At 29.6% G+C, this 27,967-nt stretch overlaps 3 protein-coding genes across 6 annotated transcripts; 1 reads left to right on the top strand and 2 right to left on the bottom strand.

The window, feature by feature from the left end:
- Nucleotides 1-1,789: 1,789 nt before the first annotated feature.
- Nucleotides 1,790-6,823, top strand: LOC123268886. The gene is made up of 3 exons (XM_044734318.1): nt 1,790-3,680; nt 6,145-6,526; nt 6,605-6,823. The coding sequence occupies exons 1-3, from the start codon at nt 1,945-1,947 to the stop codon at nt 6,725-6,727; spliced, it is 2,241 nt and encodes a 746-aa protein (XP_044590253.1). The 5' UTR covers nt 1,790-1,944; the 3' UTR covers nt 6,728-6,823.
- A 282-nt stretch (nt 6,824-7,105) lies between these two features.
- Nucleotides 7,106-9,596, bottom strand: LOC123268887 (coiled-coil domain-containing protein 124). Of its 3 annotated transcripts, none has more exons than XM_044734319.1 (4): nt 9,455-9,596; nt 8,935-9,146; nt 7,620-7,888; nt 7,106-7,402 (listed from the first exon to the last, which is right to left on the bottom strand). In XM_044734319.1, the coding sequence occupies exons 2-4, from the start codon at nt 9,091-9,093 to the stop codon at nt 7,207-7,209; spliced, it is 624 nt and encodes a 207-aa protein (XP_044590254.1). In that variant the 5' UTR covers nt 9,094-9,146; nt 9,455-9,596; the 3' UTR covers nt 7,106-7,206. The 3 variants fall into 3 exon arrangements, with proteins under 3 accessions (XP_044590254.1, XP_044590255.1, XP_044590257.1); XM_044734320.1 differs by having other exon boundaries at nt 8,935-9,141; XM_044734322.1 differs by lacking the exon at nt 9,455-9,596 and adding an exon at nt 9,210-9,227.
- A 7,680-nt stretch (nt 9,597-17,276) lies between these two features.
- LOC123269357 lies at nt 17,277-21,175 on the bottom strand. 2 transcript variants are annotated; one of them, XM_044734980.1, is made up of 3 exons: nt 21,003-21,175; nt 17,796-19,283; nt 17,277-17,426 (listed from the first exon to the last, which is right to left on the bottom strand). In XM_044734980.1, the coding sequence occupies exon 2, from the start codon at nt 18,591-18,593 to the stop codon at nt 17,802-17,804; it is 792 nt and encodes a 263-aa protein (XP_044590915.1). In that variant the 5' UTR covers nt 18,594-19,283; nt 21,003-21,175; the 3' UTR covers nt 17,277-17,426; nt 17,796-17,801. The 2 variants fall into 2 exon arrangements, with proteins under 2 accessions (XP_044590915.1, XP_044590914.1); XM_044734979.1 differs by lacking the exon at nt 21,003-21,175 and having other exon boundaries at nt 17,796-19,338.
- Between the last annotated feature and the right edge of the window lie 6,792 nt (nt 21,176-27,967).

Genomic DNA, 27,967 nt, shown 5'->3' with positions numbered 1-27,967 from the left:
AAAAAAAATTAAGAGCGACCTTTTAAAATTCACATTTGGAACGGAAACTTTCAGAACAACTTTTTTTTTTTTGGTTTACAAAACTATGACGTAACGATAAAAAAAATTAAAAAAAAAAAAATTCGATTTTTGACAATTTTTGAAATTTAAAAAAATTTGGAGCGACCTATTAAAAATTTTTTTTCAGCTGTCTTATGGAGAGAGCTTTTAAAACATCAAAAACTAACATTTTTTCACTCGAGACCTCAAAAAAAAAATAGTCGGTTTTTTTGCGCCACTCTAATATATATGTTAGATATAATGCGGCTTGTTACGACGATAGCGTCGCTAATTTACAACGGATCTTTACCAAACTCAACATACTTTTTTTACAAATAAATACCGAAGTCAATTTCAAAGATGAGCTTAATCGGTCAAGTAATTTAGAAATGCCAGGATTTCAAAATTTTCAAAATATTAAAAATTCATATTTCTTTACTTTCTTACTCGAATAACTTTTGAATGGGATAACTTATTGAATCTCTGTAAATTGCATCTGAAAGCTCTTTACATAAGCTTTAATTTAAGTATCGTTTCATATGTGTAGTCTCAAAATTATGTCCTATTCCGCTATGCCAATTATGAAATTTGCTGTTGTACTGGTTTTTTTTTTTTTTTTGTATAGAATCCTAGTAGTTTTTTTCCATTCATTATGAAATCTACTTCCATTTCGGCTGCCGAATGGCCTTTTTTCTATCACATCTATTTTGTTTCCTAATTTCAATAAAATGAGCGCTTTGAGCGTGCATTTGAAGTTTTTTTTAAATCAGTTATTAAAATAATTCAAATTTTTTTTTTTTTATTATAACTTTTTTTTTATTTGGTGTGATTAATATCATTTTTTTTAATTTTATGATATTAGAACAATAATTTGACAATTATTGAGCGAGTCATTTTGTTAATAATAACCTTGACGGTTCCTGTAGCTGTTTGTCGCGTATAGAATAGTCATACCAGTGAACTTGAGAAATAACGGGCCCCAAAACCCAAGTCAAGGGCAAGCAAGTAAATCTATTCAACGGATCATATGTCTTGGTACTTTCTTACTATAATGGCTGCCATAATCTATGCATAGTTGATTGTATTGTATTGGCTATGGATCGCTCCATAAGTTCGAACATTCTTATACTATTAATTCGATTATAGCAGTGACAGTTTTACTACTAAATTTGGCACATATAAAATCCAGTTATTTTCGAATTATATACGTGAAGTGAAATAAACAGAGTATCAAATGTAAATGCTCATGGTAAATGGTTTGATCGTTTATTTAAGTTTTGGTGGCATTGTGTGAAAATTCAACAGTTTTGTATTCATGTACATAAATTCAATAAAATAAAGTAAAATTAAACTGCATAGATAAATATATAGACACATAAATTTTGTATTATAAAAATTTCATTTATCTTATTATTGTACCTTCATGAATGTAATTATTTTTCGGCTAATAATCTCTTATTACATCAAACAGTGAAATAAACAAAAAACATACTTATACTTAATTTAGCTAAATAAAATAAGTTTTTTATTTTACCGACAAATTTTCATAACTAAGTATTGATGAATAGATTACTTTCAAAAATAAAGGATCGATATTTTTTGACAGTATCAGTGATAAAAGGTAGTCGTTAGTTGAACTGATTTGTAGTAAATAGCACAACTTTCTTATAGAAAGTGTAAAAGTGAGTAACTTTTAAAATACCAAAGTTTTTAATTGTTTCATTGAACGAAAAATATATTATTGTGAACGAATAATTAATAAGTGGGACAAGTGTGAGTTTTGATTTTTGATTTAAAAATTTTTATGGACTTTTAAATTACATGAAATAAAGTAAATTTCCAATGCTTGAGAATTGGATTAATAAAAAGTGTATCCTAAAACAATTATGAGCATTGAAAAAAAAAATGTCTGTAGAGGTTTCAAAAGCATCTTGGTACTCCAAAATATACAGTTATCTAAAAAATCGAAATCGTATCGAACCTGCAAAATCAAAATTACCAGATTGTGATTTTTTTACTGTAGGGCCTCGGCGCACACTTCGAATATTGAAACCAACACAAAAAGCTAGTGAATCTGATGATTTATCTATATATAACTCAGAATCTATAAATGAAAAGTTCATTTCAAAGTGGATAGAAAGACCTCATTCATCTAATAGCTGTAGATGCTCGTTTTATAAATTTTACACTCGGAATAATGTTAATAAGCAAAGTTCTCCTAAATTAAATCAAACTAAAACTCGTTTCAAACAATATGATGATGATGAAGAAAATACTAGTAAATTTAAAATTAATGTTTCCAAAGATTTAAATCAGTTCAATAGAACATTGACATCAAAAGTAAATAATAAAATTATTGAAGAAATTGAACTTAGGAATTACTTTAAAGATCGCTTAAATATTGAAGCTCTGAGTATTAAAAATAAAATTATTAGAGATTTAGAAAGATCTATCGATCTAATTTTGGGAAATGTTCTTAATCATACAATTAACGTTGTAAGTACTTGTGATAAAACAATAGATAAAATAAACTATTTTAGCGATAACAATGAATCTACTAGTTCAAAACGAGATGAACCGATAATCAATGATGCACCCACAAATATTCCTTTAGACATAAAATTTGACTTTTCTAGTGATGATTATAGCAGTAGTAGATATTGTGTTGCAAGTATTGACAAATCTGACTTTGGTGGTTATGTAAATCAAGCATTTGCTCCATGTATAAGTGATCCCGATAAGTTAGACTTTTATTTAAGAGAACCAATTAATGAAAAAGATTTCGATATGATAGATTGCCTAGATTCTGGTATTAATAGCGTTGAAACAATGGAAGTTTCAATAGAATCAGATTTCAATGTAGAAAACTCTTTTACGCAGATGATCGAAGATAAGTTTAATCACATGATAGAATCTTCGAACTTAAATGATGAAAACACTACAGATAGTACTACACAGCTTCAGACAAATACAGATCGTATTGATTTCGTCCAACAAGAAAATAAAAAAGAAATAATTACAGAGAAAGAAGTTACAGAATTTACAATAAATTTAATTGAAAATGTTGAAGAAATCGTGTACTCTGATTTTACTTCATTAGTTGCCAAAAATATGATTGATAAAAAGAGACTAATTTTTGATATTGATTCTCATGACAAAACATCATTACAAAAAATCGATAAAATTGAAAAATTCCATTCAACAGTTACTTTGAATGAAAACGTTACTTCCAAATTCGATGATACTTGCAAAAGTACTGATAATAAAGAAACAAGTAAACTAAAGTTGAAACGGCAACTTGAGGAATCGGAAAATGGTGGAACAGAAAAAAATGTTGAAGAACAAAGCAGCAAAGAGTCTTTAATGGACTCGACTATTTCAAAAAAAATTCGAAAACCAATAATAGTATTTCTTCATGGATTTGGATCCTCTGCCGAAGTCTTTGAAAATCAACTTCAATATTTTTCAATGATGGGTTATCCGTGCATAGCTCCTGATTTGTTGGGTCATGGTATGAGTTCTGTTCCTGATAAAAAGCGTGATTATCATTTTGATAAGCTACTTAATGACTTGGAAGAAGTTCTTTATCATTATGCTTTTAAATTTGGACAAAAATGTGTCTTAGTTGCTCATAACTACGGGTAATATGGAATTTTTATTTTTTTCTATAATTTGTATAACAATAATAACAACTTTCCCTGATTAAGAAATCTGATTTGAAATGATTGAAAATGATTTAAATGCATCGGATTTGAATAATATATAGATATACAGTTAAGATTGTTAACCAATTTTACCCGTTACAACATGAAGGTAATCATTTCAAATCATCTTTCTGAATCAGGGTTTTTTGTAACGCCAAATTAAAAAAAATATTCGATGTCTTACCCATATTATCATTCATTAATACACAATAAACAATAACTAAAATTTTATTTCATCGATGTAAGAACTTAAGTGTACGTGACTATATAAGCGGTAATATTGCAATTTATTGCAATCACTGCTCTAGAAATTAGAAACGTTTATTATACATGGAATATTATACACTGATAGAAGGATTTATTTGTATTAAAAAATATTTGTTAATAATTAACAAATCAATTATTAGAGACCACTTTTTAGTATTAAACAAATATTTCTTAGTATTTAAAATGATTTGTTTGTATTTAATAAATTTGATATTCATTTATTAAATATTAATAAATCTTTTTAAATACTAAGAAATATATGTTTAATACTAAAGAGTGGTCTCTAATAAATGATTTGTTAAATATTATCAAATATTTTTAACTATAAACAAATTCTTCTATCAGTGTACTACCATGTATACAACTATATTTTACTGAATTTTCAATTCAATACTCCCACATTTGCATCATACCAATGAACAGCTTAAATTTTTCTTAAGTCCCAGTAAATAAGTTATTTTTTCAGCATAATTGACATTTTAATTTATTTTTGAAAAGAAATTTATTGTTTCATTTTAATGGAGGGAAGAGTGGTCTATTTTATGTAAGAAATAATAACAATTCTTAACGGTGACTCAAAATTTGTTTTATTTACATCATTACTATAAAGAAAATCTGGTGAACGGTTGACCTCAAAGGCCATTCCTAGAACTTTCTGTTATTATCGCATTCAAAACGCTCGAAAATACACATACCTAGTTGCAATTATAATTAAGTGCTATAAATAAGACATTGGATGGTTATTTGAAAAATTCAAAAATTATTTCGATGAAGCCAATACTGAAATTTAATGCGGCCTACGCAATTTTGCTATAAATTCGTAAACTACCGAAATAACAGTCCCCTGGGATGTCCTACTCCCAAAATTAAAACTTTAAGATTAAATTTTAAGTTATTCGTCCATAATGTATAATTTGGTCCATAATGTTTATAAACTTAATTAGTTAACTAACAATCTTCTTCAATGAAAAGTACAGAAAATTAATTTGTTTCATTAAATTCATTAAACCAAAGTTTGTCCCAGGCATTTTAAGAACAGTCCTCTGCCAGGAGTTCAAAGTCAAAAAAAAAATCCAGCGTGTTATTTTACCTCTTGTAAGGTTTATAAGGACCTAACTAGCCTTGAGTTAATAACCATAGGGCTGTTAGCGCTTTCTCGCCATTTTATAAAAATATATTTAGTGTCAAAGCACCGTTTGTGCTAGAAATATGTGTCTGAGCCACTTCAAAACTCAGTCCCCTGGCAACTATTTTTATTTATAATTTATTTATAAAATTGGATCCATAAGTCTTAATATTATTCTAATTAATGTAAACATTCAATGAGAACTTGAAAAGTTGAATGCATTGAAATAGTTTGCTTGATTTTTCTCAATTTGATAAGAAAAAAACAGTCCCCTGGCAACAGTCTCCTGTCATGTTACATGGCAAAAGATACACAAATATCGAAAAAGCAAAAATTAATTCAGCTGTTTATTTATTATGATTAAGCTGATAGTTTTGTAGCCCTTGTTAATTTTTTTTCTAATAAAATCAAAAATAATTTGGTCGGACAATTTTGTACAGATTTAAGACGTCCTTACAGAGAATCACCCATATAAACTTGAGCACTGACTATGTACGTAAGTAAGCGAATAACTTTATATTACATTAAAGAAATTTATTTAGCGTAATTAAAACTATAATACATAATAAACTATATATATGATTCTCTATAAATTTTCATCAAAAGTCAATTTAATAGCTTTTTGGAGAAAAAATTCAAAGTGCGCACCGTTATCTTGCTATTAAAATTCCATATTATTCGATTTGATGTAAATTTTTCGTGACGAAATTTTTAGGATCAATTTGGATGAATTCATAAAAATTGAGTAATTTATCAAGGATAAACGGACCACAAAACAATTTATGATTAAATCTAATTAACTCTAAGACTAAAAAAAACGCTATAATTTGAAAGCTCATAATAATTTGTGGTTATGGCCAAACATGACTCCCGTAGTGATTTAATTACTTGACAAAATGTTATGACGCTAATTAAATTAAAATATACTGATTAAAAATAAATTAAATTAAACATGTTCTCTTATTCGACTTAATAATCACGGAAACGTAACACTATTGATGTTTTCAGATGTAGCTTAGCAACAGCTTTGGCAAATAAATATACACATGAAATTCATCGATTGGTTCTAATATCTGGTGGTGGGCCAATACCTTTAGTATCGCCGACGAAAGAAGGTGCATGTCATTGCTGTTTAAGGATAATTTTATCTCCACTCTTAATGTGTGGTTTCCGGCGAGATATATTATATGCAACAAGAGGTCGACAGCATCCTTATTGTGGTTCAGAACAAGAAAATCAATGGCCTCTTCATATGAAATATGTTTTGGATGGTATGTCATGGCCTGAAGGCGATTATCTTTTTCACAGAAGAGTCTGCGTTCCGACATTGCTTATACATGGACTTAAAGACGACAAGGTGTCACTTGTGCAAGAATGTCAAATGGAAAGAGTAAGTTACAAATTTTAATGTTCAAGTATATATAATTGAGAATTTGCTTCCTTTAAAACCATAATTTTTGTATTTCAGACTATGCCGAAAGCTAATCTTGAAGCTATTTCAAGGGCTGGACACTTACCTATGATAGATACTCCGAATCAAGTTAATCACATGATACATTGTTTTATTAATTTACTAAGTAAAAAAACATGATACAATTAAGGAAAATAAATGATAATCAATATGCTTATTATAATATATATTACACTTGCTACAGTTTTATAATTGTTTAAACTAATAGTTGATAACATTTACATAAAAGATAATTGGCAATTTAAATAATGTTTTTCCTAATTAATTTGATTAATTATTTTACAGATAAACATTTAAAAATGAGTAATAGATTTTTAGGTATTGTAATATATTGATTGAGAATATTTGTCTATACGTAAACAAGTAAAAGTTTTATAAGATTAATATAGAATTAGATGAATATAATTGACCATTACTCAAATCTATGTTGAAATTATATAATGAAAATCGTCAAAACTACTTAATTTCATAAATTATAAGAATTACCAAAGACGATTTATAATAAGTTATTTTATTTATCTTACTGTATTTATTGATTTATAAGAATTAGAAATTATTTTTATCTATAATGATCACATTTTTTCATGCTTAAAAATAAACTAGTTACTTGTAAACCTTTGATTTAACGGATTATCAGGTGACTTCATCCATTCTTTTTTCAGTAGTTGTTTTAACTGGCTAAGTCTTAATGTTGGATTCTGATCTTTAATTATTGGCATCATTTGCTCTTCAAAACTATTATAAGCTGCTTTCATTCGTCTCTCTGGGTGACGATCAATTTCTGGTTCTTTCATGCTGCAAAAATATTTATATATATTATTAAAAAATGCTAAAACTTTAGTTCTAAGTAGGAATTCATATTGCGCGCATACGCGCGCGCTCTAATCCTGAACCAATAAGAAATCAGAGGACACTATTTATATTAGAATCGATATAATTTCGATACTAAACTAACTTCATTTCAGTCATCAATTTTATATTATATGAGAAAGTCTATGACATCTGAATGTACCTTAATAATGTTAGCGCTTCATTTATTCCATGAGCAGATTCTCCTTCCAAGTTGAGCCTATTAAGGTTTTCTTCGATTGGTTTCTCTACTTCTTTCTTTTTACAAGCCACTTGATTCCGTTTTTCTGTTTCTAACATAATTTCTGCTCTTGTAATTTTTGAACTAGGTTGTTTACCGCCAACCTTTATAGTAGCTAACTCTTTTTCCAAGAGAGCTTTTGCCTCAGCTTTTTTTTCTAGCTGTTGTAATCGTTTTCTTTCCAGCTCTTCCTAGGTTATTTAATAAATTTTTTTATTATTAATGTCCAGACATAATAAAAATTATGGATCAAGTTAACTCATTTTATCCGCTTTATAATAACAAAAAAAAAAAATTCTAAATTAATTTCAAACGTTTCATTTATCATCTGATTATGTAATATCAAACCAAAATATTGTTTAATTATTGAGTAATATGGTTATTTTCAGATATCTCCTAAGAGAGATTTAAAAAAAGTTAATGATTAAAAAATTTGTCATGAAATATAAAAATGAATTAAAGATAAAGGCCCAAAACACATTCATCGAATTTTTCAAGCGACGAAATAAATTGAAAAAATAATCAAAAGTCGACAAATAAGGAATAGTTTAAATTAAAGATAATTGTGAGAGTTTCAAAATTAATTTAATTGATTTGAGCTATCTTTCACGCCTGAAAAACAAAGTCATTAAAAATAAAGTAATAATTTAAAACAAGACATTCAAGAAAATTGTGAATGTTAATTAAATAAATAGAAAAATTAATTTTTTCGAGAAATTGTTTATTTTCATCTGTCATTAAATGTGAGAAATAAATTTAAAAGCAATTACATTACGTATTCATGTCTATTTTAATTATTAACATCGTAAATCGACCGTAAAATAATAAAAAAATTTTTTTTTCAAGTCTACTAATTATAAGTTGATTTCTTCAGAAATTTAGCTATTGTAGCCGGTTTTATGTCGCAATTTTAAGAAAATTTTGGTTATATATGTTTTATTTCGTCGAGATATGCTGAAAAATAGCATTGTCTCAAAAGTATATGTATTTATGTATATATGTGATATAACATATAACATGTGATAAAATCCGAATGGACTCAATCGAACAATTACTCTATTAAATCATAACAAAATTTTATTTCTATTCTTAATTAATCGTAACATTAATAACATTGATGTTTGATTACTTTTCGAAATTGTATGTATAGAATAAGTCTAATATTTATTGAAAAAAATAACACAACGATCAACTAACTGAGCAACAACAATATAAATAATATTGAAAGGTATGTTACCTGTTTCTGTTTTTTTTTCAACACTTGTTTATCATCATCTTTCCAAGCGTTGTCTTCTGCATCTTGAATTTTCCTCAAATTCTCAGCTTCCTTCACAGCAGCTTTTCTTGCTTTGGCTACAACTGCCTTACTATTTTCACCCGTAAACTTTTTTGGCATTTTAGTTGAAAAATCTTAAAAATTTGGACGATTTCAAATATTGGCGCTCTGTGCTGAAATAAAAATATTTACAAAGTTGGTACACTATAATAACGATCATGTCAATAGCTTGTTACCAGAATTTTGTAGGTTATAACTCACAAATCAAAATATAAATAATAATAACATACAATCAGACAAATACTCAGATTTTCTTTGAAAAAAATGAATATCGTCATTTACAAGAATGACTTTAGACCAGTATTAGTAAATGTGAAAGTTACTTCAAAAATTGATAGAAAATAAAAATACTTTTGCAGTACACATAATTGAATAAACAGTTAAAATGTGTTTATTCAGTATAAATTTTATAATGACTTACGAGGTGACAATAGTAAATAAAATTAGACGATTAATTCCTTATTTGTATCAGTCAATTATTAAATATAAATGTTTGAATTAACACCATCATATACACGTGGTGGTATAGGTAATGTAAGTCGTCCCGTCCAGTAAGTCGCCGTCGGGTACTTTCGGGTTTTTTCCCCCACTCCCTCAATTTTGCCCGCCTGTGCAAATTTAGCACCTCATCCAAGGATTCGCGAAGTAAAAATGACCTTAATCGATAGGTCTACGTTAGGTCCAGATAGGTCCACCAAAATTTTCGTTAGGTCCCTCATAGTTTTTTTACAAAAAATTTTTTTAATTTTTACTAAAAAAAAAAAAAAAATAGCACCTCATTCTATGAAAAGCTGGTTAATTTTATCAAAATCGAATTCTTTATCGTTAGATCTGTATTGGTCTATGTTTTTTTTTTATATTAATGATTTTATTGTCGTTATTAATAATTATAAATTAATTAAAATCCGCGCATGCGCACAATGCATCTAATGCGACGGGAAATTCAAAGTATAACCGTTTTGATTTTTAGACTTTTAATAATTCAATAATTACTCAACTAACATCTGTATTTGCTGATAGTATTAATTAATTATTAACAATAAAATATACAAATAGTTTTTTCTCTACTTATTTGAGAAGCATTGAACTTTTCTTATGATATTTGCTTTCAATGAATTACTTCTTACTCATTCAGTTTCTATGCAAGATATATTAATTAATTCTACTTATTTATTTTTAATTAATTAAAATTTTAATATGTCATATATACAATACAAATGATCGTATTTTAAATTTTAAAAAAGGCATTTTTTCGATATTCAATTATCTAATGGTGCCTATTTTTTTTTTTTTTTTTTCAATTGTTAGCTTCTTTTATAAATAATCACAAAAATAAAATTTTTTATTTTTTTACCTCGTCATATAAACTTGAATACTATTTTTCTCCTCGACGGAGGCGGAAAGCGGCATTTTCATTTAGCGCAGCGGGCGGAAAATTGACGCTTTCCGCTCGGAGGGGAGAAAAATTATTTGATCAACAAAAACCAACGTGTCATACTTTATTTTTTTATTATCTAAATGTGATCAGTTTTATTTTTTTTCATTCGTAATTAGTTTGTTTATATGACAAGTTAATTATAAAAATAATAAATACTTATATCATTATTAGAAAATTAATTAATTTATTTAGTTTTCGTATTTTTCTAATGATTGAAGATTTGAATCGACTGTGTTTCGCGCGCGTTAACCCAAATAGCCAATCAATGAGTAAGGAATTCAAATAAAACCAATAAAAATAGAAAATTATAGTTTTCAAAATTTGATCCTTTATTAACTTAATTTTAAAATTGGTAACATTTTTTTTCATACAAATTTGTATCAGCTTGCTTACTTTTGGCTAATAACTCACTTCTTCCAAGCATGAAATATAAATTGAAATGATTTGATTAGTGTTACTATCTGTATCTAATTAAAAAAATTAGGAAAACGGTTGACCCTAAAGACCATCCCTGCAACTTCCCGCTAATTCCATACTTAAGCGCTAATAATCAACGAATATAAACTTTATATGAAAAAAATTTTGACTGATTTAATATATAAAAAATACTTACACTACTCTTGGCGTTATTGACATATTTATTATTTTTTTATTTAATCTTAATTATTTTATTTATTGGTTACAAATAAGCCAAAACACGTGGTCATTAACTTTAAACTACTTACATATGTAATGATGTTATATAAGATCATTACTGTTCATTAAGCAGTAACAGAGTCTACAAGCTGTAGCATAAAAGGTTTCAACATTGTAAACTCAAATAATTATTTTTACTACTGATATGTCGGCAAAACATGTCAGTTGACGTTTTAGGCGAAATAAGAAAAAAATTAAAATAACGTAAATATTATTTAAATATATTATTAGTAAACAATATAAAATATATCAAAATTGCATGTGGATACTCAAATCGACCCGAGTCGAAATTTTTTTTCGCTTAAAACCCATTTTAACCTGGGATAGTCTAATTCAGGGTGAAACAGAATGAAATAGGTTTTAAGAAATAAGGAACTGCATTGATACTAAACCCCGTTTCACTCTGGTAACGTCTACTTAAGTCCGTTTTCAGACGAGTTAGGTTGAAGAAGGTTCTTAATAAAACTCTGTTTCACTCTTTTAGCGCCTAGCTGGGATTGCACGATGTATACGATTTTTTGTTTCTCAGACGAAAAAGTGTCAGGCAGGGTTTTATTAAAACCTATTTCAACCTAGTTCAACCTTAATAGCCTAAACTGGTTATATTCATAGTAAAATGAAAGAAAAAATTATCATTTAACTGTTGGTTACTTCATGTTATTATTTGCATGACTGTTAAGGTAATGATAACTATTAGTGATGTTAATTTATAATTATACAAGAATAATGATATCGAAATGAAGACAGAAGAAACGACGAAGAAAACACAAATTTCCGTTGAAAAAAACTCAACTTTACTGGGATTCGAAATCGAGACCTCACGATTACGAAGCAAGACTGAATCCCCTCTGCTACTCGAAGACTAGTCATACAGTAGAAATATTTGTTTCCATTTAAGCTACAACTGACAAAATTAAAATTAACTCATGTGATTAAATATTATTATTATTTCTTATGTCATGGTAAATATTACTGTGATTATTATTATTAATTTTACAACGCTGCTTACAAAGTGCTTAAAAAATTTCATCGCGAAAATTGCCTAAATTTTTAACTTCCCGCTAAGAAAATTGAAAATTTTCAAAAGTTGGGAAGTTATTGGTTTTACCCCGTTTTTCGAAAATCAAGTTTTCAACGGATGTTGACGTTTTGAGGTCCTAGGAAGCTTCCCCGATTGTTTCCGCGATGGTGTCCGTTTGTCTGTATGTATGTATGTAAGTATGCATGTAAGTATGTATGTGTGTGTATGTCCGTATCGCGATTGGCGTCATTCAAAAGGGCTTGATCAAACTTAGATTTTGAATATAATTGGGACCGATTCGAACCGGTAGATCTTGAGAAATTTAAAAAAAACTACAAAAAAATTTTTTTCAAATGTGTTTTTTTTTTAATAACTTTGAAACGGCGTCATCGATCGATTTCAAAAACTATTCAGCTGTTAACATTAAAAAACCACGTCGATCGCCGCCAACCCGGTCAAAATCGGTTAATTCGTTCGTGAGTTATCGTTGTCGAAAGAAAACCGAAAAAAATGTTTTTTCGGAATTACTTCGAAATTTTTCGTTTAATCAATTTAAACTTAAAGATCCTTTATGGGGCTTCAAAAGCTGCGACACAAAAATTATATTTTTGAGCTCTTCGAGTTCAAAATGTGAAAAACTGTGCTATTTGTTCATTCTTTAAATTTTTAATTTGGCAAACTATTCTTTTTAGCAATTAGGTCAAATTTTTAAGTAGGAAAACTTGATCTTTCGTATATTTTTAAATTATTCTTGCACAAACCATAATTTTTTATTTAAAGCACGAAAAGTATATACACATGAATAGTTAAATAGTTAAAATATCTGAAAATTATTTCGAAAAAATTCTGGAAGAAATTATTTTTGAAATTTTTACAAGGTATAATTTTGTAATATATCGTTCGATTTTGATTTTTAAAACGGTATTCAAAGTAGTTTTAGAGTAGTAATGAAAAAAAATCTGTATATACGGGTTTATGTTGAAAGGTTAAAGAAGCCCGGTAATTATTTTCGAAAAATATCAAAAAAATTTTTTTGTAAATTTTCAACCAGCTGTAACTTTTGGACGCGTCGATCGATTTTAATTTTCCAAATGGTTTTCAACACAGTTTTTAAAGCGAAAAAAGTGGATGTCCGGGCAAATATCGTTTGGTTAAGAAATTTAAATGTTATGTCGAAAAAATACTGAGAAAAAAATTTTGTGAATTTTTAAACAAATATAATTTTTGAACGCGTCGTTCGATTTTAATTTTTAAAAAAGCATTCGACGCAGTTTATTAAGCATAAAAAATTTATAAATAGTTTTATTGTGATTTTTTCGCCCCGTTTACTGTAATACATTTTCAAAATAATGATAATAATTTTTATTACTCTTATTTATTTTGAAAAATGTATAAAGTTTTAATCTCTGTTTCACCCTACGAAGCCTACGCGATAAAATTCTCATTAAACCCCAGCTCACTCTTCTACGACCTGAATTTAGACGAATAAGGTTTAAACAGAGTTTTAAAATTTGAACTAAACCCCAACTCAATACTCCTCACCCTGATGCAAGACGATTTAGGTTGAAACAGAATCTTAAAATTTAAACTAAACCCCAACTCACTATTCCTCACCCTGATATAAGACGAGTTAGGTTGAAAAAGGTTCTTAAATTAGAGCGGCATATGTCTACATTAAAGGAATCAGGCTCTACTAGGTTGAACTGGGGTTTTAAAATTTCGACTCGGGGAAGCTCTTTATGAGTGTATTATTATATCAGGATGAGTTTATATTTTTAAAAATGTAAATAAATAAGAAATTACCTTGTATCTTGCAAACTATGGACATTTTTAAAGGTATAAGCTCATTTAAGTGCTATTAATTAATCATTTTGAAAGCAGTTCATGAATTAATATATTTTTCTATTGAATTATTAAAAGTCGAAAAATCAAAACGGGTATACATTAAATTGTGCGCCGTATTAGATGCGATGTGCGTATGCGCAGATTTTAATTAATTTATAATTATTAATAACGACAATAAAATCATTAATATAAAAAAAAAACATAGACCAATACAGACCTTACGATAAAGAATGCGATTTTGATAAAATTAGCCAGCTTTTCATAGAATGAGGTGCTATTTTTTTTTTTTTTTAGTAAAAATTAAAAAAATTTTTTGTAAAAAAACTATGAGGGACCTAACGAAAATTTTGGTGGACCTATCCGGACCTAACGTAGACCTATCGATTAAGGTCATTTTTACTTCGCGAATCCTTGGATGAGGTGCTAAATTTGCACAGGTTAGGAAGAGAGAGGTCGCGTATGTCTCAACTCAATTGCCATCTGGTAGTTGTGTTCAAGTACTGAATTACTGTCATGGCGATTCAAAGTACAGCGTCAATCACATACCCGGGAAAAAATGATCAGGACTGATCAGACCTGTTCATATCTGATCAGGCCTGAAATTAGACCTGAGCAGACCTGTTCATATCTGATCAGGCCTGAAATTAGACCTGAGCAGGCCTGTTCATGTATGATCAGGCCTGAAATTATACCTGATCAGACCTGTTCATGCCTGTTCATGTCTGAAGCATTAAATACGCTCAGACCTGATCAGACCTGTTCATGCCTGCTCATGTCTGTTCATGTCTGTAGCGTTAAATACGTTCAGATCTGATCAGACCTGTTCATGCCTGCTCATGTCTGTTCATGTCTGAAGCCTTAAATACGCTCAGACCTGATCAGATCTGTCCATGTCTGATATCTAGCCAACACTGAGAGACAATTTTATTTAATAGTAATGAAATTTTATTACTATTTAATAAAACGTTTATTTGGCTAATCCCAAATAAAAATTTATTAAATATTAATTAAATTTCCTTAAATACTAATAAAAATTTTATTAAATACTAATAAATGTTTCTTAGTATGTAATGAATATTTATCTACATGTAATATAAAGAAAATTCATTAATCAACTAACTAACAAGTATTGATCAGTAATTAATTGAATAAATAATTAAGTAAAATTGAATTTTGTCGGAACTATATTTTGAAATACAAAGTCTACAACTGTTGTTATCCGAGTGGATGTTAATTTTTATGCACTTAAATTTAAAAATTTCACAAATGAATCGATAAGAGTTAGACATTATTTAATAAAATGAAAACAGAAGCAGAAAACCAGACAATGTAGGGACGCATTTGTTAAAAATAAAGACTATGATTTCATAAATTCAATCGAATATTTATTTATTTTTATTATTTAAAATCTCTACATGTGATTCGTCATGAAGTAAACAAATAGGTTAGGTTAGGATGTCTTGTTAAAAAATCTTAATACTATTTATTAAAAGACTTTACTGTGAAAATATATTTGAATATATTATAATTAATTGATGAATATTCATCTTTTTTTTGAGATTATTTCTTTTAATGACTTAATATTCGTATTAATGACAGCAAACGAAAGCGTCGTTCGTGGTTATTTTAATAAACACATATTAGTATTTAAGAAAATTTTATTAAATACTTATGAAATTTTATTAAATACTAATATAATTTTATTTATATGAAATATAATTTTATTAATATTAACTAAATTTTTTTTCAAGTCCAAATAAACTGTTTTATTACTATTGAATAAAATTCTCTCTCAGTGTAGAACCATATGTTAATGGAGCGAAAAAAAATACATAGCCGTTCCGAATAAATCACTGTAATATATGATTAATTATTAATAATTAATAAATTAGGTATAGAACTCCGTTAACTATAAGGATAAATCATGTATAAAATTTGAATTACTTGAAGTAGCTCGAAAGATACTCTCAAGTTAAGATGAATCATTTGGTCAAGAGGTAAAGTGTCAGTCTGAAGAGCGCGAGGTGTACGGTTCGAATCCCCGTCGGCACCGATTTTTTTTTTTTTTTATGGACCTGATCGAGTCAGACATGAACAGATCTGATCAGACCTGAACATGCCTGGCCAGGTCTGATCAGACCCGGTCATTTTTCATACCTGATCAGACCTGAAGACTCATGCCTGTTCATGTCTGATCAGATCTGATCATTTTTTCCCAGGTAGCTAAATGCGTAGTTCTGTAACTATTAAATAAGCATGATACAGCATGATATACAATGCTTTTCAATGATTCGTACCGGTCAAAATTTTACGGAAAATGGAAACATCAAAATTTGGACAACTATTAGTAAAGAAATCACTAAGTAAAAAATTTTTATAAATATCATATTGGAAATAAAAAAATTATTTGTCTAAAAAAGGATGATTTAAAATTTCGATAATAGTAAAGGTAGTAATGTAAAAATTCCGAAAAAATTGGAATTATTTTAAAAAAGATATGCATAAAATTATAAAATTTAAAAAGAAGATATCCGTGAAATTAGACAAACCATAAAGCAAACAAGTAAAGTGACAGATATTTCAAAAAATGGAAAAGAATAAATTTAGAAAAGTCAATAAAAAGACAATTTAAAATTTAGAAATATAAAAAAGTAGACAGTTTCAATTATTCGTCGTTAACTTAAAAAATGGACATCTCTAAGTATAGACCAGTAAATTTAGATATCTTTAATTTTGGACATCTCTAAATGTTTACAAATATAAATTCTTACAATTTATAAGAAAGACGATTAAAAACGTAGTAATCATACAAAATAAGCGCTAAAGAATTTAAAATACAAAAAATAACTAAAAATTGATTAATTTTCCTGTGACCGCTGCTCTAGGAAGTTATACAGTTATTTGTGATCGATTGTCCTGTAATTTTTAAAACACACTAAGATTTTGCTTTTAATCTTGGTAAAAAATATTTTTGAGGACCCGGAACTGCCAACAGCTCCCGTGACCGCTGCTCCAGGAGCATTAAAAGCAAAATCTTAGTGTGTTTTTAAAATTAAAGGACAATCGATCGCAAGTAACTGTACAACTTCCTGGAGTAGCGATCACAGGAGCTGTTGGCAGTTCCGGGTCCTCGAAAATATTTTTTACCAAGATTAAGGGGGTATTCTAGTGTAGAGACATGAATTTTAGGTAATTTTTAAAGTGTCGTAAAAAAAAAGCAATCAATATTTTTACTATCCATTTTTTTATCAGTTATTTATTAATGTTTCAAAAGTACAGAAAAAAATAAAAAAAAAAAAAAGTCAAAAATTTAAAAAACTGGCAGCCGATGAAGTGGGGGGCGTCAAAAAATTGGCAGATGAGTTTTGACATGATTTCAATCCTCCTAGTCATCTGAAATGAAAAAATAAAAAAGATTATTAATCTGCAATGATGTCGCAAGAATCAGAACTAGTCATGAGTGAAAAAAAGATTTTTTGACAAAATGGCGACTGTTTGAAAAAAAGACGATTTTTTTTACGATTTTTTTGAGTTTCTCGAATTTTTTAAAAATAGTCAAAATTGAAATTTGGGGATGAGGCTAGTTCCAATTCTTGAGAGGTCTATAAAGAAGATTCTCTGAAAATTTCAAGTGAATCGGTCCAGTAGAACTCGAGAAATCGTGACAAATATATTGAAAAAGTCTGTTCTGAGAAAAACGCATTTAAAGTTTCGCGTAAAGTTTTTCGCTGTCAAAGTCATGAAATGATATATTATACTTACTTTTATTCAATCTGCCATTCCTGCTTCATACATCAGACCTTCTTCTACTTCAAAAAAACTATTTTCTGCGTTTCTCTCTTCCAATCGAGCAGTTCTGGCCTCCTTTGAAGCGTTGGATGTACGTATTTCGGAGCGTTCAATCCGGGCGTTGTCTCGTCTCACAGCAAATGAATGAGCTTCCGGCCCAATTTTCATTCCCATAAGGGTCATCATTTTTAAAATTGGAATGAAACCTTCATTAAAAATGCAAACAGCGAGAAATGTTGCTATTTCAATTATCTTAGGTCCAGAATGAATATGTTTCGGCGCGAAAGTCCAAATCAATGAGTTTAGAGACTCATTATTGTTTTGAGTTTCAGAACCTAAACATCGAGTTAATAATTCCTCTGATGATAAACTGTCATAAATTGGTTTTATAATTTCTAAAACTTTATCACACAGAGGAACATTATCATGCTGAAACTCCTCTAAGGTATCCTCAGATGCAGCTTTTTGCCACGCACACCAACTCTCCGCACCAGGTGGGCAATACATATTCTGTACGTGACCTACGCATTCTTTTATTTCTACCAATGGGTTACCATCATAAGGATCCATATCGAGTATGCCTTTGAATGTCTTTGTATCACCATCGCCAATATATTTTACGTATTTCACTCCGTGTTTTTCAACTGATCTACAGAACATCTCCACAACAGCATCTACTTCCATCTTGCCATTTTTTGCCAAATAGAGAATTAAAACCTCTTTTTTTCCAAGTCCCATCACCAGAAACTGTAAACTCCGTTGGATTTGCATTTGGATCACAAGCTGAAATTAAATCTTTTTCTTCGTTGACAGCTTTGGAAATGACAAGATTATAAACTGCAGATGTAGCTAAATGGATATTTTCGACACAAGCGTAGTAAGCCCCGATTGATATTCCTTGACAAATATCCATCAGACTACAGAAGATGTTGATTCCTTCCCTGCCAACTCCCAAAACCCGCATAGCAAATATTATTTTTCGGTTCACTTCAAAACATTTTTCAATAAATGGGCATGATGGTATATATTGGTCATTTTCGCAACTACATTGTAATATAATTTTAAAACCTACTCCACGGTAAGTCGTTTGTGAAAATTTAATTTCTTCATTGCAATTTGCACACAAAACTAGAGAAGAAAGTGCCGAAACACACAGTAAAAAACTCTAAAACACAGTAGCCATAATTATTTTGTTGTAACCTCTGCATCGTTTGATTTTCTCAACTTTGCTGCTGATGAGCTAGTAAAACTGGTGTCTGTTTCTACAGTGTGCCGATTGTCGTGGAACTTCCGTTTTGTTGGTCGATCTGCACGCTTATATTTTTTCGTTGTGGATTTTTTATCCATTTTATTTATAAGAATCAAAATTATTACTCGCAAAATATCCTTCGATCACTGCACATACGTCCACGTGTTTTCGAGGTTGGGATTTGACTGCCAGCAGCTGGATGTTAGTGAACACTGAATAATATAAAAGACACGTCACCTTGGGTTATTATATTACACTAAATACATACACACATATATATATATATATATATATATATATATATATATATATATATATATATATATATCCTTTATATACATACAGTAGCGCTCAAAAGTATTTTGACAACATAAAATTTTTTAATATTTTTTTAAAATAAAAGCCTATCGGAAAATGTATTGAGTATAATGTAGAGTAGTGTAATTGCGACTATTTAAGCGTATCAAATTACAACTTGTTTGTTTACACACCGCGCCACCGAACGTACTTGACTTACCGTGAGCTCAAAAGTATTTTGACACACATTTGACTTGAAACACTCGCAGATTACTTGTTCCTTAGTTTTTATTATTACATATATTTACTTGTTGTGGTTACTTCAATATGCCTAAGTGCAAGGAATATTCTAGTGATTTTAAAAAAGCCGTTATTAATGCATTAAAACAAGGAATGAAACAAACAGAAGTTGCTCGTTTGTTTAAAGTGTCTCGACAGTTAGTTAGCTTATGGAATAAAGTCTATAACAAACGAAAAACTGTCGAAAGTAAGCCTCGAACAGGCCGCCCAAGAAAAACTTCTTCTTACATCGATCATATTATAAAAAAGTTATCAGCAAATGATATACGGATGTCCGCTGTAATGATAAAAAATGAATTAAAAGAAAAATATAACGTAGATATTCATGTTTATACTGTTAAACGACGCCTAAAGGTCCTAGGGTTATATGGCCAAAGACCGGCTAAAAAACCTTTAATATCGAAAAAAAAAACAGGAAGTATCGTCTTGAGTTCGCGAAACGGCATATATCGTGGTCAAGTTTAGAGTGGTCTAAAGTTTTATGGAGTGACGAAAGTAAATTTAATTTAATGTCATCTGATGGTATCAAGTACATTCGGCGTCCAGTAAATAAAAAATACGATTATCGGTATCAAATACCCACAGTTAAACATAGAGGTGGTAGTGTGATGGTTTGGGGATGTTTTTCACGGTCTGGAGTTGGACCATTAGTTCGAATAGAAGGAAAAATGGATCGGTTCATGTATGCAAATATATTAAAGTCTCAGATGTTACCATATGCTAAACATCACATGCCAGCTAAGTGGTATTTTCAACAAGACAATGATCCCAAACATAGATCAAAGCATATTAGTGACTTATTAAATCGTGAAAAAGTTAAAGTTTTTGAGTGGCCAAGTCAAAGTCCCGACTTGAATCCGATAGAAAATCTCTGGGAAGAATTGAAACGTAGTGTAAAAACCCAAAATTATTCAAACAAAAACGCTTTGTTTGAAACTCTAAAAAATGAGTGGGATCAAATTCCAATAAGTCGATTACAAAAATTAATCGACTCAATGCCGGAGCGATGCAAGGCTGTCATAAAGGCCAAGGGATATGCTACTAAATACTAATATATTTATTGCTATAAATTATAATTATGCGTTAAATTAGTTTTTTTTCAAAAATGTCAAAATACTTTTGAGCCACCATTTTCCTAATATTTTAAAAATTAAACTTTCTTTTATTACGAATAAGAACCTCTTTGACACTATTCTGTAGTTTATTCAAAAGGTGTTAAAAAAATAAATAAATGATTATTGTGTTTCATATTTATTTTTAATTAAACCATTAAATATATTTGTCAAAATACTTTTGAGCGCTACTGTATATATATAAAGGACAAAAGGTTTAACTGAGAAATATAGATTCAGGTAGACGGAGAATCCCTAATGTCTTTTGTTCGACTAGACCCAACCGAACCAGTTTGGAGGCCGGGTCAGTAAAATGTCTATAGCTCCGAAAATAATTTAAATTTTCAAAAATCCTCTCGTAGACATATTCTTAAAGAGTTAAACTTTGAAAATATAAAAAAAAAAAATCGATTTTTTTGAAATTCTACACTAGAATCCCCCTTCAAAGCAGTATCTTGGTGTATTTTAAAAATTATAGGGCAATAGGTCGCAAATAACTGTACAACTTCCTAGAGCAGCAGTCGCAGGAGCTGTTGGCAGTTCCGAGTCCACATAAATATTTTTTACCAAGGTTACTCGAGTCGAAATTTAGAGCCTATATAGAACCCTCTAGTCCGAAATAGATCCGACTGAGAGCCCTGTAGTCCCATAGCTCCGATTTTGAACCCACAGGTCCGAACATTCACCGAGAGGTCCGATTTTGAACCCTCAAGTCCGTCAACATTAGCCTCTTCATAAATTTTTATTAACTACAATTAAATTATTCATGATATAAAAAATTAAAAATAAAAAATTAAAAATAAAAAATTAAAAATAAAAAATTAAAAATAAAAAATTAAAAATAAAAAATTAAAAATTAAAAATAAAAAATTAAAAATAAAAAATTTCTTGACTGGAGATTAAAATTCTTGGCTCAAGAAAATTTTCGGGTACCTGAAGGAAGGCCGAAATTGTATTTTTAGGGAAGCAGCGCCACGTACTTCAGCTGAGAAAAAAATTTTCTCACCTTGAGAAAATTTTTATCGAAAATATTTGATACCCATTTTATATTATTTTAGCGTGCAATTATACATATTGAATGAAAAAAAATGATTCAATATTATTTGATCTTCCCATTTGACATGTTAATCAATAAAAATGTTAATGAAAATTTACTTCTATCGAGATATTTAATTTTTTGGAGCAAGAGTCTCGGCCGTTCCTTTGGTGAACCAGACTTGAACTAAGACTGGCTCATCTAGCTCTGGCTATTTAATGGTGTGCTAGGCATGGATCAAGACTGGATAACTTAGCCTTGGCCATTCAATGGAAAATCTAAAGTTAATTAATCATTAAGTAAGAAAAGGGCGGCTGCCCAATTTTAAAACACAGTAACTGCAAAATTTTTATACCTAATTTTTTTTAATATTGCTGGATTTTTTATAACTTTTAGACTTTAATTTCCAGTATTTTTTCTTAAAAATATTTTATTTTTTTTTTATTTTTATATTCAAGTATTTTCTATTCATAAATCAAATTTTTCATCAATTTGACAGGCAAACTTTTTTTTAATAAGAAAAATTAAAAAAAATTTCTAAATGTTAGTTACTGTGTTTTGAAATTGGGCAGCCGAAAGGGAGGGGGCAAAAGGGGGCAAAAGGGAGGGGACCTATTGTGACAAAAATGTTGAAATCCTTAATGTTTTTCTCTGGTTTTACGTTTTTTTTAGTCCTTTGCCAAGTATTTGACATTAATTTGTTCTGTTTATTGAAAATAAAAAATTAAAAATGTGGGGCGAAATGGGCGACCTTCAGAAAATGTTTATCATATGAGTTTTTCAACTTGTCTTACTTTTTTTGGCCTTTTACTGAGTTTATGGTATTAATTTTTTTGTGTCTATCGAAATTAAAAAATTGAGAAAAGTGAGAAATCTCAAAAAAATTACAAACAAAATTCTTTCCAAATGTGGTTCTTTTGGAATAACTTTTAAACGGATTTACCGATCGATTCTAAAAAATAATCAGCTCTTAACATCAAAAAACCATGTTGATCGCAGCCAGCCCGGTCAAAATCAGTTGATTCGTTAGTTAGTTATCGTTGTCGAAAGAAAACCAAAAAAAGTATTTTTTCGGAATTACTTCGAAATTCCTAGTTCGATCAATTTCAACTGAAAGATTCTTTGTGAGGCTTCAAAAACTGCGTCGAATGTCGCTAACCGTGTAGAAATCGGTTCATTCATTCAAAAGTTATTACAGTTTAAAAATTCAAAAAATAGTGTTTTATTAAACTTCTATTAGATTTTTGAGCTCGGAGAATTCAAAATGACACGAAAATTACATTTATTAAAAATTGATTTTTCTATCAATTATTTAATTAAAATTTCCATCAATAATTAAAAAATTAAATTTATTAACTGAAAAAATTTTTCTTCTTGATCTGAAGAGAAAAATTCTTAAACTAAGAAATTTATATTGGTTTAAGTGAATTTTATCTGATTCAAGAATTTTTCGTCTTGTAAAAGTTGTGAAAATTTATTGCTTAACGAATATTTGTTAGCAAATGCTAAAATTAAAAATTTATTATTCAACCAAAACAATTACATATCGTCAAAATTGATATGGTCTTTAAAAAAATTAAAATTTAATAAATTACAGTTAAATTTTTAATATTGATAATTTTAAATATTTAAATTTATAATGAAATATTGAAAATCCACAGAATGATGTACAAAGTCTAGAGTAATATAAGGACTTGACTTTTGCATTTTTTTTAATTAATAAACATGTGTAAAAAATAATTAATTATCATCAAAACACAATATAATATAACATAAATTATATAAATATTAAACCGTCACACTTCATCATTATATAGATTTAACTTATGAGAATGATGAGATGTACAGCAGCTCATCAGTCGTATAGTGTAGGGGTTAGGTATAGGTTGTTTTGTCGAAAACGATCCAATGAGGATTATTATCGTAATTCAAGTTTTTAAAAAATAAAGAGGATAAGGTTTTAAAAATAGTTAATGCGTGATTTTTGGGGGAACACAACAAATAAATTTATTGGCCCCAGAGGAGGAAAACTCAGCAGTGCTGAGAAAAAACCTCCTCGAAGTAGTGTACACGTATGTGTGTGAATGTGTATGTGTGTAAATAATTTGTGTTGCGGAAACACAATAGGGGTGAGCTCAACCGCCTTCAGGTAATTCAACAGTAGGAATTAGCAAAAATAAATATGCTAGCGTAGGAGCTAGTTGATTTCAATTATTAGTTAGAAACTAGTTAATGGATCGTAAAACATTAGTGTAGGAACTAGCTAGATAATTCGATAGTATTTATCGAATGTTAATTAAAATGATTTTCATTAGTTGTAAAAATTAGTTAATATTAATTGAATCTATTATTTGATAGAACAAATATATTTAATTATGAATTGAACAAAGCCGTGTGGCTGATGCAATAATTTTCTACGACGCAATCAATGGCCGCGTGGCGTCACAATTTCAATCACGTTAAAACTGATGCTAATAATTCACGAAACTCTTTAATTTGAAGTTAATTGAGTTAATCAATTGATTTGATATTTAAGAAAATTAGAATTCTCAAGAAAGTAATTAATTTATTCGTTTTTAAGCAAAGTGCGTAGTAGCAGTGTAATAATCAGAGATTTTTGACACAGAGTAGTCATACTAGTACAAGCGTCCAAGCACAACTGGAGGTTGCTTCTCTCCCGCTTTCCATGGCGCGCATTAGCAGCAGCCATATTGGAATACGAACTGCTACGAAATTGAGCGATTAAGCCCGAAGGCGCAGCTCATGTACTGAGTTGACTATACGTTCGTTTATAATAGAGATTAGCTCTTAGTGAACTTAGACTCTACTTTAGCTTGCAGCTAAACATCGGTCTAGCAAGCGTGCGGCTCGGGTTCGAATCTCGGATAGGACGGATGCGATTTTTACTTTATTTCTATGATTAGCGAAAGTTAGGTTTAAATAAGAGTCAAACAGTCTGAATTTGCGTTAGCTCTACATCTAAAATCAAATAAAAAAAAATGACGCTTAAATATTAATTTTTTTATTATTTCTTATCAAATAGCATGAGGCAGACTTGAAAATTGACTAGGGCACAGTCCTGGTAACCAGGCATGGGCCAGTCGTGGCAACTGAGAGAATTAAAATTAATTAATAAAAAAATAACAATAAAAGAGGACTCAGGGGTTCAAAATCGGATCTAATTTTTATTTTCATCAGATCCGATTTTGAACCCTAAAGCGCCGAAAACGGAAATTTGTAGCGCTTGTGGCACCAAAACCGGACCTACTTAAACATGGAAACAGGCTCTAGTTTGAGCCCCTAAGTCCGAAATAGATCCGACGTCAGAAGGTTCTAAATGGGCTCTAAATTTCGACTCAGGTAAAAGCAAAATCTTAGTGTGTTTTAAAAATTACAGGAGAATAGGTTGCAAATATCGTTACAACTTCCAGGAGCAGCGGTCACAGGAGCTGTTGGCAGTTCCGGGTCCACATAAATATTTTTTATCAAGATTAAAAGCAAAATCTCTGTGGGTTTTAAAAATTACAGGACAATAGGTCGCAAATATTGTCACAACTCCCTGGAGCAGCTTTCACTGGAGCTGTTGGCAGTTCCGGGTCCTCAAAAATATTTTTTACCAAGATTAAAAGCAATATCTTGGTGTATTTTAAAAATTATAGGGCAATAGGTCGCAAATAACTGTACAACTTCCTGGAGCAGCAGTCGCAGGAGCTGTTGGCAGTTCCGAGTCCACATAAATATTTTTTACCAAGATTAAAAGCAAAATCTTAGTGTGTTTTAAAAATTACAGGACATTCTGTTGGTCCAAATCAGTTCAAATTATCAAGAAATCCAAGTTTAGTGAAGCTCTCGAATGGCATCAACCGCGATGAAATCGGTTCAACCGTTAAAAAGTTATAAGAGGTTTACACACACACACACACACACACACACACACACACACACACACACACACACACACACACACACACGGGGAAGGGGAAGGGGGTAGAAATTCTATTTAGTATAGAAGTAGTTATTTCACAAATAAGATGTTTTTTTTTTTTTTTTATTTTTTTTTGTATTTTAAATTCTTTAGCGTTCGGCGATAATGTGAAAGGATGCAAAAAAAGACCAGAAAAAGATAAAAACTATTCTTTTTTTTCTTATGGCCGAGGAATCAATTAATGTAAATAAAGTATATTTTAATAAATATTGTTTACTATTACGTCTCAAAAGTAATGGATAGTATTATTATATCTTCCATATCTGTTAATTTTCAATTCCTCTTTTTATTGAAATATCTAAAAATTCGATTTGCTGTTAATATTTATGTATTAAATTGATGTCCAAATATAATTGTATAGACGCCGTATAATGGAAAAACTTCTCTCAGTTTAAAGGGTCTTCAAACAGCTTATAAATACCTTACTTACACCAAGTAAAATTCTGAAAATACCAGGAGCTGTGCATGATGCCAATCTTCCAACTCATAAGATTATGAGAATGCCCAAGATTGTGCCATATATGCCCTTAAAAATATCAACTACAGAGACTATAATATTGAACAATCCAAATTAAATAACACTAAAATGCGAAAAATTCCTTTTGTAAGATGACAGATTGAATCGTTCAATTATTCCTTTGATTTCCAATTTTTATGAGATAAATAAGTTTTTTTAAATTAAAATATGAAAGGAAATTGCTTGAGATTCATCATTTCATGAATTTTCTTCCTTTTCTTCACTGCTCTCGAAAGATTTTAGAAGATATCGAAGAAATTACTGCAAAGCTAAACAATGGTGATTATCTGTTTGACGGTGAAGGTGGTCTCTTCGGCAGTGAAGAGGAATTATCAAAAGTCCTACAAATTATTATCCTTATCAAGTGAATAAAAGGAATTATTTATCGTGGCTTAGTTTCTGATTTTTTAGTTTTAATAATAATTTAAAAAAATGATTAATTAATAAGATTTTGTTTAGAACAATCTAGACTTGCCGGTGAAATAATTAATTTATTCAAAATAAAGTTTTATCATAACTGTTTTAAACTACCATCTAAATAGACTTTTAAAAAGTCGAAAACTGGGCTCCGTATATTAAAACATAGCATGTTTTTTATTTCAAAAATTAGAAAAACGGTTGACCCTAAAGGCCATCTCTGCAACTTTCCGCTAATTTCATATCTAAACGCTTATAATCACACTTATCACGTGTTTGAGCTCTTCGAGCTCAAAAATATAATTTTTGTGTCATTTTGAGCTCTCCGAGCTCAAAAGTCTACTAGAAGTTTAATAAAACAGTATTTTTTGAATTTTCAAACTGCAATAACTTTTAAATGAATTAACCGATTTTCACGCGGTTGGTGGCATTCAACGCAGTTTTTTTAAATTTTATTTTAATCTTGTAAAGACGAATCGATTAGACCGGAAATTCCGGTGTAATTCGAGAAAATAACTTTTTTTCGATTTTTTTCATCAACGATAACTCACGAACGAATCAACCGATTTTGACCGGTTTGGTGGCTACCGACGTGGTTTTTTGATGTTAAGAGTTGATTAGTTTTTGGAATTGATCCGTAAAGCCGTTTAAAAGTTATTCCAAAAAAACCACATTTGAAAAATTTTTTTTCTCAGTTTTTTTAAGATTTCTCAAAATTTACTGATCTGAATCGATCCAAACTGTTTTCAAAATCTAAGTTTAGTCAAGCCCTTTCGAATGGCACCAACCGCGATAAAATCGGTCAAGCCGTTCAAAAGTTATGAGAGGTTTACACACACACACACACACACACACACACGCGCGCGCGCGCGCGCGCACACACACACCCACATACATACATACATACATACATACATACATACATACATACATACATACATACATACATACATACATACAGACATAGTGACAACCTCGCAGGGATAGTCAGGGAAGCTTCCTGAGACCTTAAAACGTCGAGATCTGATGAAAACTCGATTTTTGCAAAACGGTGCGAAACCAATAACTTCCCGATTTTTGAAAATCTTTTATTTTCTTAGCGAGAAGTTAAAAATACACAATTATCTATACGAATATTATAAAATAGAAAGATATGATTTTTTGTTTGCATTGAATAGGTCCGAAACTACTAAACCGATTTGAAAAATTCTTTCACTGTTGGGAAGCTACAC

Source organism: Cotesia glomerata, linkage group LG7 (assembly GCF_020080835.1).
Source record: "Cotesia glomerata isolate CgM1 linkage group LG7, MPM_Cglom_v2.3, whole genome shotgun sequence".
Classification (NCBI taxonomy): domain Eukaryota; kingdom Metazoa; phylum Arthropoda; class Insecta; order Hymenoptera; family Braconidae; genus Cotesia; species Cotesia glomerata.
The sequence above is the reverse complement of the archived record's forward strand: the minus strand, read 5'-3'. Positions and strand labels throughout refer to the sequence as shown.

Bases quoted from the DNA above. Each gene is read 5' to 3' on its own strand.
- LOC123268886 (XM_044734318.1), top strand. From the start codon at position 1,945: ATGTCTGTAGAGGTTTCAAAAGCATCTTGGTACTCCAAAATATACAGT. The intron at 3,681-6,144 runs GTAATATGGAAT...TGATGTTTTCAG, and splicing joins TTAGTTGCTCATAACTACGG to ATGTAGCTTAGCAACAGCTT. The intron at 6,527-6,604 runs GTAAGTTACAAA...TTTGTATTTCAG, and splicing joins AAGAATGTCAAATGGAAAGA to ACTATGCCGAAAGCTAATCT.
- LOC123268887 (XM_044734319.1), bottom strand. From the start codon at position 9,093: ATGCCAAAAAAGTTTACGGGTGAAAATAGTAAGGCAGTTGTAGCCAAA. The intron at 7,889-8,934 runs GTAACATACCTT...TAAATAACCTAG, and splicing joins TGAAAAAAAAACAGAAACAG to GAAGAGCTGGAAAGAAAACG. The intron at 7,403-7,619 runs GTACATTCAGAT...ATATTTTTGCAG, and splicing joins GAAGCGCTAACATTATTAAG to CATGAAAGAACCAGAAATTG.
- LOC123269357 (XM_044734980.1), bottom strand. From the start codon at position 18,593: ATGCAAATCCAACGGAGTTTACAGTTTCTGGTGATGGGACTTGGAAAA.